Raw genomic sequence first — 14,648 nt, 5'->3', positions numbered from 1 at the left:
AAAAATCACTTTAAAGCTTTATCGTAAGAGAAAACCTGAAGTTAATTTTTTTTGTTTAAAAAACCTAGTCCCACTAATTTCTTCTAACCTTTAATTTCTTCTAATTAAAAACTAATTCTCATTTAACTACATACTTCCTCTGTTCTTTTTTACTTGACCTGTTTCTTTTATCACATTTGTCAATGCAAAACTTTAACGATCAATAACTTCTCCAAAAGTAAAAATTGTAAAATTTACATATTATGATAGTACTTATTGAGACAAATTCGAAAAGATTTTACATGAATATGTTTTTCCTTGCATATTATTCACAAAAGACGGTCAAAGGAGGGGTGATGAATAGTGTAAAAGTCAAAACGGGTCAAGTAAAAAAGAACGGAGGAAGTAATAATTGGGCAACTCTGATCTTTCTCTTGTTTGATGATATTAGGCAAATTAGTGAAGCTTTTAATTATTTTTCTTGTTTTCATGTTAATCGAGCGGGGAATACCGTGGCTCATTGTGTTGTTAGGTGGACACGAGTATCTATACAGAGCGTGTTTGTTTAAACTCTTTTCCCCAAAGCCTATATACTTTGGTGGAGATTATAGTATTATTCTCCCTTTAATTATAGTATTTTTGTTAAAGAGTTGGATTTCCTTACATTCATTTTACAATTTAGTTTCTTAAATGGTCAATTTTTTTTCACATATGGTTTCTATCATGGGATTGTATATGAATTATTCTCTCTTTTCATAGATTGTTTTCTAGTAAAATAGTAGGTATACTTTTTTATTTTGTTTGTAAAATATGGTGATTAGAACAAATAGAAATTCGCTTGTTACCTGGACAATTTAATTTGTTAACTAACAAGTAACTGGACATGATTTTGGTACATTGCTCAAAAGTTTTACAACAGATAATGGAAATTTGATTATGATGCAGGTTCAAGTTTAGGGTGGTGTTGTTGAAAAATCAAAAGTGAGGCGGTAGTGGAAAAATTAGGTCGAGATAAAATATCTCCTAAAGGCCCTAATTCCGGACAATCATTCATCCCCATTGTCAACATTGAATTCACCCGACCTCCTCCAGCTCGCCCCACAATGAAAAGTCCATATTGACCTTGTAATGACTGTAATGTAGTGTACGCTTGTGCTGAATTCACCAAATGTTTCTCAAGGTATGACACATTTCCTCCTGCAATATGCTTCTCATAAAACTTTGCAAAGCATTCATCATCGACCTCCATCTCTTCTTCTTGTTCATGTGTTTTTCTCGTATTATTATTATTATTCTCTACATCACTATCTACTAAAAATCTCATCACTGTCAGCTTCACTCCACGCTGGTAAGCGATACGACCGGCATAGGCTAATGCTTCTCTATCATCTTTGCCTCCAATAAATATAACAACAGCGCGGCTACTTAATGACGACTTCAATATTTGGTTACCTCCATCCACCATGATTGCTATAGAGCATGGGGCATGGCGAAGTACCTAATATATACTCAACAATAAGTCAAATGTCAACAATTTAGGTGAATATTATTTGTAATATATAGCTTAGTCTCCCCGGCCTAAACAAATTCACATTTAATTTATAGCCTAAATCTTGATATTTAAATTAAATAGTGCACTGTAAACATGGAATATATTAACAAAAAAAAAAACCAAGCATTAATTACCTTGCGATTAACATATCTAAATCCTGCAAGTTTGGAATTTGTATGTTCATCAATTGGAGGAGCATTATGAAACGGGAGTACTATCAAGCTAACTATTGAATCCTCAGCTAAGTTGCAAATTTCTTGGTGCATGGTGTTGTAAGTGGCTAAGGCCATGGCTCTCCGAAGGGTGATTCCATCTCCGTTATTCTCGGTATACTCTTGTAGTGCAGTGGTGATTTGCTCTCTGATTTGGATTACTTTTGAATCTGTCACCTCAACATCATCTGTTTCTCCTAGAACTAATGTGTCAGCAATTTGGTCCGTGAGTTCTATCATATCAGTAGCATATACTAATATGCCTGGGTCACCTGTCCCCTTGGAAATCTCCATGAAATTAATGGCACAAGGAACATTTTCAGGTCCATGGAAGCATAATAGGATTCGAAGCTCTTCAGTACAAGTATGCCATTGTAGTGCTAAAGGTTGCTTTGACAAGCGTTTTCTATCACTTTGAATGATGTATTGTGCAACCATTGGGATGTATACAATCTTAAGGAGCATTGCTAATAGCAACCCAATACACGTAGAATAAGTAATAATGTCTTTCTGCAAACACCCATTAACACATAAGATTAAAGGAATTATTGTATATTATGTGTGGTGGTTAGTTCATGGTTGATGTAATTCTTTTTCAACTATTCAATATAATAAGGTCAAAGTTAATACATAAATAACACATACCTTCATAGCAACAATAGCCAGATACATGTGTAAATGGCCTTTGACATTCAAAAGTGATGCAAGCATTATAGAATCACGCCATTGAATTCCAAAAAGAAACCCAGATAGAAGAGCACCAATGATTTTCCCAATTGTTCCGACAGCAAAAAAACCAAACAGCTTTGCCCAAGAGCTTAATGCATGAATTTCAAATCGGTCAAATTGTGCTTCCGATCCAACCCACACAAAAAAGTATGGGTAAAACGCAAAAGTTAATAGGTAATTGACTTTGCTAACAATATATTGTGAAATTCTCCCTTCTCTTGGTAAAAACACCCCAGTAATAAAGGCACTAAGCACAGGACTAAAGCCCATAAGCGGTGAGATGCAACCGAGACATACTGCAAATGCAACAGTTAGCACTAAATGTGACCCTTTAAGTGTCTTTCCATAGGGGTTAGCATTATTGACCCAACTAAGAATAAGAGGTCCTGCCACTAAGGTTATAATGATTTGTAACAACAATGAGATAGCAAGAGGGACGAGTCTAGGACCTTGTAGAAGATCATGTTTATCAGGCCTTTCAAGTATTCTTCTGCGCATTTGGAACTCACTCTCAGGTTGGAAGATGACATATCCAACACAAATAATCAATATTGTTATCAACTCCGAGTAAACGGCTGCAGAAATGGCAAATTTGCCAATTTCGGATTTACCAATCTTAAGATCTGTTAGCACACGAGTTAATAATGGGGATCCTGTACTTGATAGGAGTATTGCAAAAGTAACATTAAATTCAATGTTTGAATTTATTGCATATTTTAGGATAGGAGTTGAGCTATACGTTAAAACAAATGTAAACAACATCCCGGTATATGCTACTATAGCCTCTCTTTTGGGTATGCGAAAAACCACCGAGGGATCCATCTCAAGCCCCAAAGCAAACATGTAAAGCGTCATTCCAAAATCTGTTAAGAATCTCATCTTTTGCAATCCGTTACTTTCTAAACTCAATAGCTTTGTCCTCACAACATCTAAATTGCCTAAAATTAAACCCACCTGCATTTTTTTTGCATGTAAAATTATTTTATAAGTATTAGAATTCTCATGCATATAAGACAAAATTAAATAATAAATAGAAAGAAGAGGAATAGATAAAGACATACTATAGTTTCTGAGATGATTCTAGGTTGAGAAAGAGGCTTCAAAGATATATGTAATCCATGACAAAGTGCTAGCAAAATGATGAAGCAAGTAATGGATGAAGCAGCATTTGAGATCGCATTGTTACAATTTGTGTTATTGTCAGCCATTTTCTTTCTAGCTTAGCCTTTCCTTGTGTCTCTCAAATGTATACCATTTATCTTATAGTTGCTTCCATTTTCCAGCTAAAAGAATTATATATGCCTTGAGTTTGGAATTAGCTAGCTTCCTTAATATTTCTACATCAATAATTAGTCCATCATTAAAATTAAGCATTACAAATTCAACTACACAATTAGTACGTGTGCAGTCAATATGTAAAACATCAAAAACTAATGTGAGGTAAAATTTCTTTGGGATTAGACAATGTAATTGCAACATGAAAACCTTACATTTTGCATACAACCTTATTATGTCATTGTACAATATAAAATAATAACTAAAATTAAAGTATATCCACTTTTGATAAAGTCACATAGATTTATGGTGTACAAACCTCTCTCCTTTAACTCACTTTCGTACTTGTTATATTACCCTATAGAAATAAAATAAAATAAAAAATTAAGAATCACCCACATTACTGCAATGTTGCTGAATAAAAGAAGTGTATGTTTTCTTTTATAGATTTATAAGATAAAGAGCGGTAGAATGTAATATGTTTATAAAAGAATATTACAAAAAAAACAATAATAAATTCTAAAAGAAATAATACTTACCCAAACACTTTTCAAATTAATGTAATAGGCAAATCATGTGTAATGTAAATGATTGGCTTTTTTGAATCATAAACGCACATAGAGGACAAATATTCCATCGTAATTTCGCTAATAATAATAGTAATTGTAATTAAAATCACCAAAAACAAGGAAATCAAATACCCAAATAATAAAAAGGTTCAGGTTTTTTATAATTGAAAAGGTGAATTGAGAAGAAAGAAAAAAAAAAAAAAAAAAGATTGTTGCAGAACGCTCAAAAGGTTTTGATACAATATGAGAGATAAATGGGGAAAAGAAAGAGAAACATTAAAAGTGCGAGCTGTAAATCATCTTAGATTGTTTAGGCATATTAATCATCCCAGATCAACAAATATTTTGTTAATTATGTTATGAGTTTTATATAGGAGAATTTTACACGTGTAACTTGTAATTACTTGATTTTGTATGTCAAAATGTTGTTAATTGCACAAAATCCATTTAATGTATTTTTACCCTTTTTGTTGAGTTGGACTTCTAAATATATAACATTTAAAAAAAAAAAAAAAAAAAAAAAAAAAAACTCATTATCTACTTGCTTCAAGTGCTTTTCTTGTAACTATTTCGTATTAACACGTTAAGAGTTTTATTCCAATGAAAATCAAACTCTAAAATGAGAATTTCGTGCATTTAAAGTAAAAAAAATAATACTGTATCTAAATTCATCTTATAATTCTTATATGATGTGTCATACGGTCACACTTTGTAGGTAAATGAGGAAAATGTCACAGATACAATTAGCACTGTCAAAACGATTTGACAGTTCGGTTTCGGTTCGGTTTGAAATCGGTTCGGTAGTTAATCGGGTCGGTTTGGAATCGGTTTAATTGTCTCACGGGTCGGTTTTGGTTCGGTTTAAATAGTTATCAGTTCGATTCGGTTTCGGTTTATTCTTAAGCGGTTTTAATTCGGTTCGGGTTGTAAACAGTCCGGGTAGTAAACGGTTCGGTGCAGGCGGGTTGCGGTTTGTTAACGGTGCGGTGTAAACGGTTTTTATCCAGGTTCAAACAGTTTCGGGTTGGAAACGGTTTCGGGTCAGAAACAGTTCGGTTCTTTTTTGGTTCAGTTTATAACTGGTTCGAATCTTTTTCGGTTCAGTTTTTAATTGGTTCGGTTTTTTTTCGGTTCAGTTTATAACTGGTTCGGTTCTTTGATGGTTTAACCACTTTAACGTTATTCTTATCGGTTCCATTTCAAGTTTACTAAATTACGGTTCGGGTCGGTTTTCGGTTTCAAAAAATAAATTGTTTATCGAGTTGTTTGGATTCGGGTAGTTAATTGGTTTTGGTTTGAAATTTGATAGTACTTGCTAACCTTTTGCGTTCACAAGTTTTATATAAAGTCGGCAAGTCGCGAATCATTTCTTATTTAGGCATCGTATTATAAACAAATTCTCATTGATTTTATAAATACATACTATGTTCTGTTTCAAGTTTAGTCATACTGATTTTACTAGTTTATTACGAAGTAGATTATAAGAGTTAGTGTATTAATGTATTATTGTTTTACAATTAGGTTATTATATGCTTCTTATTTAATCATTTATATACTACGCATAGTATCATAATCATGATTTGATGAGTTCTTGACTTCTTGTGAAATGAAAATTTGCAATTTGGTAATTCGATACTTGATTAGTCAACAAGACTGATAATTATGACTCATTTATCATTATATATTTTCATGAAATTATGAAGATATTACAAAGTGCTTTGATTTGTATAATGAAAGAAAACACTAATGACTAATTAACAAGGTAATATTGATTAGTTCAACCGATCATATGTACACATTATTAACACATGGCATCTAACCATCTCATAGTTAAATATTCGTATCATCGTTATTCGTATGTATTAGTACAAAGTTATAGACTCATTAGTGATCTTTATAAATTTATCTATTTATACATTTTATTAATATAACGTTTTTATAATTTTTACGTGTATGAAAATAAAGATATACCAGTAGATGTTTTAATACGTGTCTTGGGCACTGATCCCGATCAAATGGGGCAAAAAAAATACTAAAGAATTGAGGGAATAATATTTTTGTAGATGAATGTACAACACACAAACACACACGGATCCCCACTCTCAACCATAGATTAAAAAATCAATGGTTAGATTCTTTCTCCCACAACACACACGGATCACCACTCTCAACCATAGATTAAAAAATCAATGGTTAGATTTACATGAAACCCTTTTGAAACCCAATTAGGAATTAGGGTTATCACTTATCAATCTTCCCCTCTCTCTCTCTCTCCGCCGTTCCTCTCTCTCTCTCTCTCTCTCTCCCTCTCTTGCTGTTCCTCTCTCTCTCTCTCCTATCTCTAATTCTACTTCATTTCTTGTGTATTCTTTGACAGACAAGCGAATTTCTTGATTTCTTCTAGTTTTGAAACCCCCAAAATCATTATAGTTTTGCCGTCGACCACAATCATCCCTCATTCCCTTTCTCACATAGTCAAATGACGTCCGACGGATATCCTACCGCAACGGCAAGCCGGTGACTGCGCGAGTACAAGATCTCGCCGCAAACAAGCACATGACGATGACTGCAAGTTGTAGTGTTAATTTAGATGTTTTCATGGTTTGAGATGGGTCCAGTTTAGCTATGAGTTTTAAGGAAGATGTTCATTATTAATTGTTAATGTGGTTTTCCTATGATAAAATATTACAAGATCCTTCATTTTTTTGGATTTTTGGATTATATGGCTTTGTAATTGTTGTTGGTCTGCCTGTTAGTATTATTTTTATAATTTTGTTTTAATTAATTATAATCTCAGTAGAATGGATTTAATAAAATCGGGTACCCCATGTACCTGATTTTCTCGGGTCGGGACATGGGCCGACTTTTGAACTACTCGAAAAAGCGGGTACCCGGATTTGAACACCCCTACGCCCTACCTGAGGCTTGTTTTGCTCTTGTTTGTGAACACTGATTAACCTTAAGACCTTAATGAATGATTTGCCTTGCTATTTTAAAAAAAATATTCTAATATTTAATCCATTTAACTATATTCCCGTCAAAAAAAAAATCCATTTAATTATATAAAAAAGTTTGTAAACGGTTCGATTTAGAAGCGGTTAGGTTCATAAACGGTTCGGTTTATAACCAGTTCGGTTTACATTCAGTTCGGTTTTTAAATGGTTCGGTGCAAACGGGTAGCAGTTTGCTAACGGTTCGGTGTAAACGGTTTTTTTGCCAGTTTAAACGGTTTCGGGTTGGAATCGGTTTCGGGTTAGATACAGTTCGGTTCTTTTTCGGTTCGGTTTTCTTTCAGTTCGGTTTATATTTGGTTCGGTTTGTTAACGGGTTCGGTTCTTATACGGTTTAACATTATTCGGGTCGATTCGGTTTCGGGTTTACTAAAATACGGTTCGGGTCGGTTTTCGGTTTCAAAAAAATCGGTTTTTAATCGGTTCGGTTCTCATTTGGGTCGGTCGGTTTCGGGCAGTTAAACGGTTTCGGTTTGAAATTTGACAGCACTAGATACAATGCATCACTGCATTGGTCCAAAGTCAGGCTGGTGTCGTAATGGACTGGGAACAAAATCTACAAATCCTCTTGCAATGAAGATAGGATACGGACATACTCGGATACCGTGTAAATAACAATGTTCCTTAAAACCATAAAGATTTAAGTAAAACATTTTTAAAAGAAAACATGTTTTTAGATGAGAAGAATCATAAGATATCCAAACAGGTTGAACTAGTCTAAAATATATAGAGTATGTCGAGTGCATCTGCATAGGGTCTATGTGTTTCACATGCACACAATAGGGCATTTTGGAGTTTATATTACAGTATTTTTTTTTCTCCTGTGATGGTACAGTGATACATTTAATGTACCATTATGCATATAGTGGTACTTTTTGCCATAAAATTTTGTACAACTGTTTTTTCCCACGTTTCCATTATTTACATAAATGTCATCCTATTTGTTTCATTGGCACATAGGCCCTATATGCCAATACTTCTCCCCTATCATGCATAACCTTACATTTTCCTCAAATTTAACATCAATTCAAACCCTAATTTGGTTTTAATGCAAAACCTTATATTCATCAGCCATAATCAAGAACAATGCTGGAGAGAAAGCTCTTCTTCAAGTTTTGGCAGATGAACACACATGTTTAGGAACCAAAAGGCATTTTGAAATACAGACACATTCTAAAAAAAGCAAATAAAGGCACCCATAAGAACATAGGCTACTGCTTAGCATTGCAACATTAAACAAAACTTCATGTTTTTTCTATTGAGTACGTTCCTATCAAAAATGTCAGAGATCACTACTTGAACAACTATGGAGCAAATACAAATTAGATGATACCAATCTTGTTTGCAACATCCAAGGCATCATAGTCAGATGTCAAACGAACATACGCCTTCTTGGTGCCATCAGGCCTGCAAAAAGGAAATTAATCATAACAATTTGAATGACAGGAAACTTTCAGACTTACAGCAAACCCTAGTCAACGACGACAAGCTAAAAATCGGCAAGCAGGATTATATATACTGCAAGTATGGCACTACTCTGTTCAATTTATGGATGCCATTGAGTTTCAAGTAATTAGTTTGCCATTCATAAAAAACAGTGAAAAGAAAATATTGATAGGCAGAAATATTCACCTGATCAAGGTATTCACTTTCTTGGCCTGAATGTCATACATCTTCTTGACGGCAGCCTTAATCTTCTTCTTGTCAGAACGGATGTCAACAATAAAAACCAATGTGTTGTTGTCCTCAATCTTCTTCATTGCAGACTCAGTAGTCAAGGGATATTTAAGTATCTGGTAATGGTCCAACTTATTTCTTGGTGTAGCACTAATACGAGGGTACTTGGGGTTTCTGTCCTTCTTCAATGTCTTTGGCCTATGAAAAGTAACCTTGGTCCTGATCTTCTTCGCCTTCTTCTTCAAGGTACTTGAGCCAGATTTCACAGCTTTAGCAGCTTTCAAGGCCTGTGCCTTGGGGTCAGCCTTCTTTACATCTGCCGGATAAATGATGTCAGTTAACCTTCTAGGTTATAAAAACGTAATACCAAATTTATCATAGCTAATAGAATTTGTAACACAGCCAGAACTCCAGCAGTGCAGCTGGCCGGAACTGAATAATAAAATAACTAAACAAAAATTGAAAATCGGAAAGAGGGACGGCATGAATAACTAATAAATACAGGAAGGTTAATAAAGGAAGAATTTTTCGCATAACTTACTAACTGATTAAATATCAGCTATCGAATTATTGTCAGCCTAAAGAAACGAAGAATTTGAACCAGTAGCATGAGCTATAAATAGTTAACCAACTCTCAATCAAGCGGAAGGAACTAAACGCGAAGAATAGCAATCACCATGGCAATCTTATACTTGGTGTGGCAGAACAATATTCAGTTATCTGAACCAAAACGACTTACTCAAACTGACAAAATGTAATGAATCAACGACGAACGTACCACGTTATTAAGCAAAAAGCATTAAACCAAGAGTAGCAGGACAAAAGTTACATTAAGAGTCATAAGAATTTCTCAATATATAACTCAAGGTACCAACACCCTAATGTCAACCATCTCTCTTAACATCAAATTCGCCATTTCACCATATCACATTACCAAATATATGAGCAAAAAAATAACAAATAATAAATTCAGAAAAATAAAAAAGCCACAAATTGTTAAACCCAAAGTTTAGTTTATCAAAGAAACAGCAGAAATTAAGAACAATGTTTCATGAAGAGCATTAATTAAGCTTATAAAAGCAGAAATTAAGCTTATAGAAGCAAAATTCACAGAAATAATACCAAGAAAATCAAGTTTAATAATATTAACCAAATTCAACTTTGATTATCCATAAATTAACAAAATATAATAAAAAAAAATAATGTATTCCTACATAATTAACAATAAAAGCCAAAAAAATTGAAAATGGAAAATTGTAATAGGAAAAATAATACCTTTCGCAGGGGGCGCCATCTTTGCTGGAATTGAAACCCTAAATCTACGAGAGGGAGAACCTGATGAGATCCGGCGTTGTAAGGCAAGTAGGGTTTATGCAAGTGAGCTCAGTTTTGGTTTTTTATTAATTGAGTCTTACGAATCTTACGGGCTCATCTCGTTTGCAGACTGTTTGTTTATGTTGGGCTGGGCTACTCGATTGTTGTCTAGGAAGTAGGAACACACTCCCTGAGTCCCTTCCTTCTCTATCCCTTATCGGGGCGTTTAGATTGTGGGAATGGGAGTTTGGGGATTAAAAGGTGGGAATGGGATTGGGAATTAATTGATGGGAATAAATGAAAATATGCCAATACCTTGTTTGGATGGTGGGTGGGAATATATAAAGCATAAATAACAATTTTACCAAAATACCCTTACTTAAATTATTATTTCATTCTTTCATTAATGGCATAAATGTCATTTTCCCCCAATTCCCATTCCCATCCACTTATTACCTACCCTCCCTAGGTAATAAAATGGTGGGAATTCACCCCTAAATAATCTCATTCCCAAACCCCATTTTATTCCCATTCCCACCAAACAAACATGGCTTATTTTCTCAATTGGGATTAAAATTCCCAATCCCACCCTCAATTCCCACTTGCCAAACACCCCCTATACGTAGTATTTATTTATTTTTTTTTTTATGCTTTTCATGGTCTTTAAAACACGTTTTTAAACAATCATACATACGCCCATATATTATAAAAACATGATATTAATTAGATGATTAGGATAGAGATATTATTTGCAAATTACTAATAGGGCGATTAGAAAAGGAGAGAGAAGGGGGATCGGTAGGAGTATTAACTGACTAAGTAAGCAGATTCGTAGTTGAAGTATGAGGTGTTCTCACCGAAATTCCATGTGTGCTCCATTTCCATTTTTAAACGACCTAATTCCCGAAATATAGTCCCTAAACATTTTATTTGTTAGCATTTTTTTTTCCACGTAATCATCAACGTTAAATGTTAAAGTCCATAAAATTTTAATGACTAGACAACTGAAGTCACTAAACTATTACTGACAAAATTTTCAAGGCTTCTAAAATCTAAACTATTGATGATTAATCATAGTCCCAAAACTATTATTGACAAAGATTTCAAGGTCCCTAAAGGCCTAAACTATTACTAACTAAGCTTTAAAGGTCCCTAAACTATTGCTTAAGCTTAGTTCTTTTGAAAACTCTTCACTGATAATTGAAAATTGAGGGACCAAAATTAAGCACTTAAAATATGAAGGATCAAAAGTGCACAACTATACTTTGTAATAAATTAGGGGCTTAGGGCATGTTCCGATTTACTAAACTGAACTAATTGGGGTTGAACTGAATAGAGTTGAACTGAATTATTTATGAGAGAAGCAAATTAGGAACTGATTAGAGATGAACTGAAATTAAAGCTAAACAGAACAGACCCTTACTCAAATTTGCTTAGCCGAAACCGAAAGTACAAGGGATCATGTGTAAAAAAAAAAAAAAAAAAAAGTGTATCAAGTGTAATTTTTTTTTAAGGGACGGTAAAAGATAAAAGTACAAATTGTACAAGGTTCATTTAAAATGACTGAAACTAAAAACACATCTAAACCCCTCGAATTTTAGAACAGAGCTAAACACAGTTGAATCCTCCGCTAAGCATCAGAGAAGAGAGAGAAAGATGAATGCTCCTGATCGATACGAGAGATTCGTCGTTCCTGAAGGCGTCAAGAAGTAATTTATCTCATTCTTCCATCTTTTTTCCCTTTGTTTTTGTATTCATAATCACTTTTTTGTTATTAATTATTTGATAATTGGTTGTTAATGGTGATAATTCTTCTTGTTTTAGGGTTTCGTATGAGAGAGATACGAAGATCATCAATGCTGCCTCTTTTACCATTGAGAGAGAAGACCACACCATTGGCAACATTCTCCGCATGTAATTAATTTATTTCCCAATTTTTTCATAATTCATTCTAAAATTCTAACTTCAAAAACCCTAATTTGATCGATTTTGCTGATTGATTTTGTTGAATTGGTATAGGCAATTGCACAGAGACCCAAATGTTCTTTTTGCTGGCTACAAGCTTCCACACCCTCTTCAGTACAAAATTCTTGTTAGGGTTAGTTTTTTTTTTCTATTATCTATTAAGTATTTATTGTTTATGTTTTCTGCAATTGTAATTGGAATTTGGAGCTTGAATTTGAAGGTAATGTGGATAATTGACTTGTTTTGTGTTGTTATTGTTAAGTAATTCAGCAACTGTAGTATATTTTAGTGAATGTTTTCTGGTTTATGTGTAATGTTGGAGCTGAGGTAAAGATGGGATATAGAAGCAAATTTTGATTGAAGTGAGTTCATGTTCAATATGTGGATCTTTTCAGCAGGAGATTAACTCGGCAACCCCCGAGGTTGTCAAAGAGCAGTTTTTGGGTTTGACTGAGAGAATCATAGCAATGGGAGTATTAGGGTTGCCCCATAAGATAATGAATCAATGATATTCCAGAATACTTAATGTGGTCATTTTATAATTATTGAGTTTGTTATGATAAGCAGTTTGAGATGTTTTTCTGATGGAAATGCGCCATATGAATTATGAAACAATCTATTAAGCCTTATGAAATAATCTATTAAGCCTCATTGGTAGAATTGTTTTGCTATCATTTGTACCCCTCGAAACTATGCTCCTCCTTTTATGTCTCTGGTTTTTTTAAAATCTAAATCTTGCATACATGCTCTTTAGAATGCTATTCTCTGTTATCATGAATTGGTGATAAGGTGTTGACCTCATCACATCTCTTCTCAATACCAATAATACGTACTAATCAGATAGGTGATGCTGCTATGTTTCTATTGTCTGAGTTTCTGCAGAAGTTGGTATCTCTCACAGTTTTTAATCATACTTCTGAATATCTTGTGCCTTTTAGTCAAGCTTGACAGTGTAGTAATTACTTTTGTATATCTGATTAGCTTAGGACTTGAAAGACCATTTATTTCATTGGTGGCGACTAATACCTTTAGTTTACATCTTTTCTGAATTGATATCTGTAATTCTTGAGCCCCTTACATGTGTCATGCATTGTTAAATGGATTGTTTTATCTGTGCAGATTCACACAACAAGCCAGTCTTCACCAACACAGGCATACAATCAAGCGATCAATGACCTAGACAAGGAACTTGACTGTTTGAAAGGTGCATTTGAGGTGAGAAAGTCATGTGTACTTTGTTTTAATACAGTGATTTAAGTTTGTAAAAATTTGTAGTGTTGGTTTTTTATGCACGGTTTGATAACAGCTTATTGAATATTGATATCTTTGGAGATTGCAAATGGATTTTAAGGATGAGCTGCCTAATTGACCTGTGTTTTTAGAGTGTTATTGTATCTTAAAAGACGTATTATTCTCAAAGTACCTTGTTCAGCACCAATGTCTTGATTGTCTTCTAGGCAATAGAGGATTTAGATTGTTGTGCTGTTGGAAATTACTTAATGCTAATGATCTGATATTATTTGCATTTTGTAGGCTGAGATGGCAAGGTTTGCAAGTGATTACTGATCCAAGCCAGAGAGTGGTGGTGCTCTGTTTGATGTGTCCATGGATATTCGAAGAAGACATGTAGTATAGTGATTTTGTATCTAGTTGGATTGTTTAGATTTTGTGGTTTGAGACATGAATATGTTAGCTAGTTTGTCAATGAAAATCCCATTTGCTGTAGCTAGGGAGATCCCACTTTTGGGTGCAGCTTGTTCTCCTGTCAACAGACACTATTTGCTAGTTCACTGGTAAACCATTCTCTTGCGCTGTTCAGTGACTAACCGTTTGATTTATGAGTAATCAAATGAGCCCTACTTAACCATCATGCTATCCTAAACTTGGTTAGCGTTTATAAACGTATTAACTAATCCTCTGTTCAATTGCACAGCTAAATGTGTCAGATTTCTTGTTTGTAGAGTAGATTGGGTGATTTGAGTTGTCACATGAATGAAAATTTCAAGTTCAATGGCATGAAAGCCATCTTATTACAAACAGGGAAAGTCTCAGCTAAAAGACTAATTCAATTAAAAGCCCCATCTGAATAGCATCATCTCCATGTTGAGTAAAGCAATAAACTAAAATTATATACAACTGATGATTTTGATTGTTTGGCCTTGGACTCACTTGGATTATGAAGTAAACAGGATTGTTTTGCAAGTATGAATCCAGTTCAAACGTGGATAAATAATCCCATAAAGTAGGCCTTTAGCTCCAATTAGTATTATATACTCCTGGATCACAGCACTCCACTACTCCACATCCAATATACTTGAGTTATTTTGCCTAAGTCTTACGTTATTTTGCCTAAGTCTTACGTTAT

The 14,648-nt window shown here is 34.0% G+C and overlaps 3 protein-coding genes across 3 annotated transcripts; 1 reads left to right on the top strand and 2 right to left on the bottom strand.

The window, feature by feature from the left end:
• Positions 1-913: 913 nt before the first annotated feature.
• LOC145609498 (cation/H(+) antiporter 28-like) lies at positions 914-3,680 on the bottom strand. Its single transcript, XM_081664967.1, has 4 exons — positions 3,534-3,680; positions 2,389-3,426; positions 1,666-2,253; positions 914-1,477 (listed from the first exon to the last, which is right to left on the bottom strand). Exons 1-4 carry the CDS (start codon positions 3,678-3,680, stop codon positions 914-916), a joined length of 2,337 nt encoding a protein of 778 aa, XP_081521093.1.
• A 4,825-nt stretch (positions 3,681-8,505) lies between these two features.
• LOC145608083 (large ribosomal subunit protein uL23-like) lies at positions 8,506-10,437 on the bottom strand. The gene is made up of 3 exons (XM_081663685.1): positions 10,280-10,437; positions 8,960-9,320; positions 8,506-8,734 (listed from the first exon to the last, which is right to left on the bottom strand). The coding sequence occupies exons 1-3, from the start codon at positions 10,296-10,298 to the stop codon at positions 8,650-8,652; spliced, it is 465 nt and encodes a 154-aa protein (XP_081519811.1). The 5' UTR covers positions 10,299-10,437; the 3' UTR covers positions 8,506-8,649.
• A 1,459-nt stretch (positions 10,438-11,896) lies between these two features.
• On the top strand, positions 11,897-14,153 carry LOC145609038 (DNA-directed RNA polymerases II, IV and V subunit 11). Its single transcript, XM_081664609.1, has 5 exons — positions 11,897-12,027; positions 12,143-12,232; positions 12,338-12,416; positions 13,403-13,498; positions 13,817-14,153. Exons 1-5 carry the CDS (start codon positions 11,975-11,977, stop codon positions 13,847-13,849), a joined length of 351 nt encoding a protein of 116 aa, XP_081520735.1. The 5' UTR covers positions 11,897-11,974; the 3' UTR covers positions 13,850-14,153.
• The last annotated feature ends 495 nt before the right edge of the window (positions 14,154-14,648 follow it).

The sequence above is a fragment of the Chenopodium album genome, chromosome 23, assembly GCF_948465745.1.
Source record: "Chenopodium album chromosome 23, dcCheAlbu1.1, whole genome shotgun sequence".
Taxonomy (NCBI): Eukaryota; Viridiplantae; Streptophyta; class Magnoliopsida; order Caryophyllales; family Amaranthaceae; genus Chenopodium; species Chenopodium album.
This window is presented reverse-complemented; position numbering and strand designations above follow the sequence as displayed.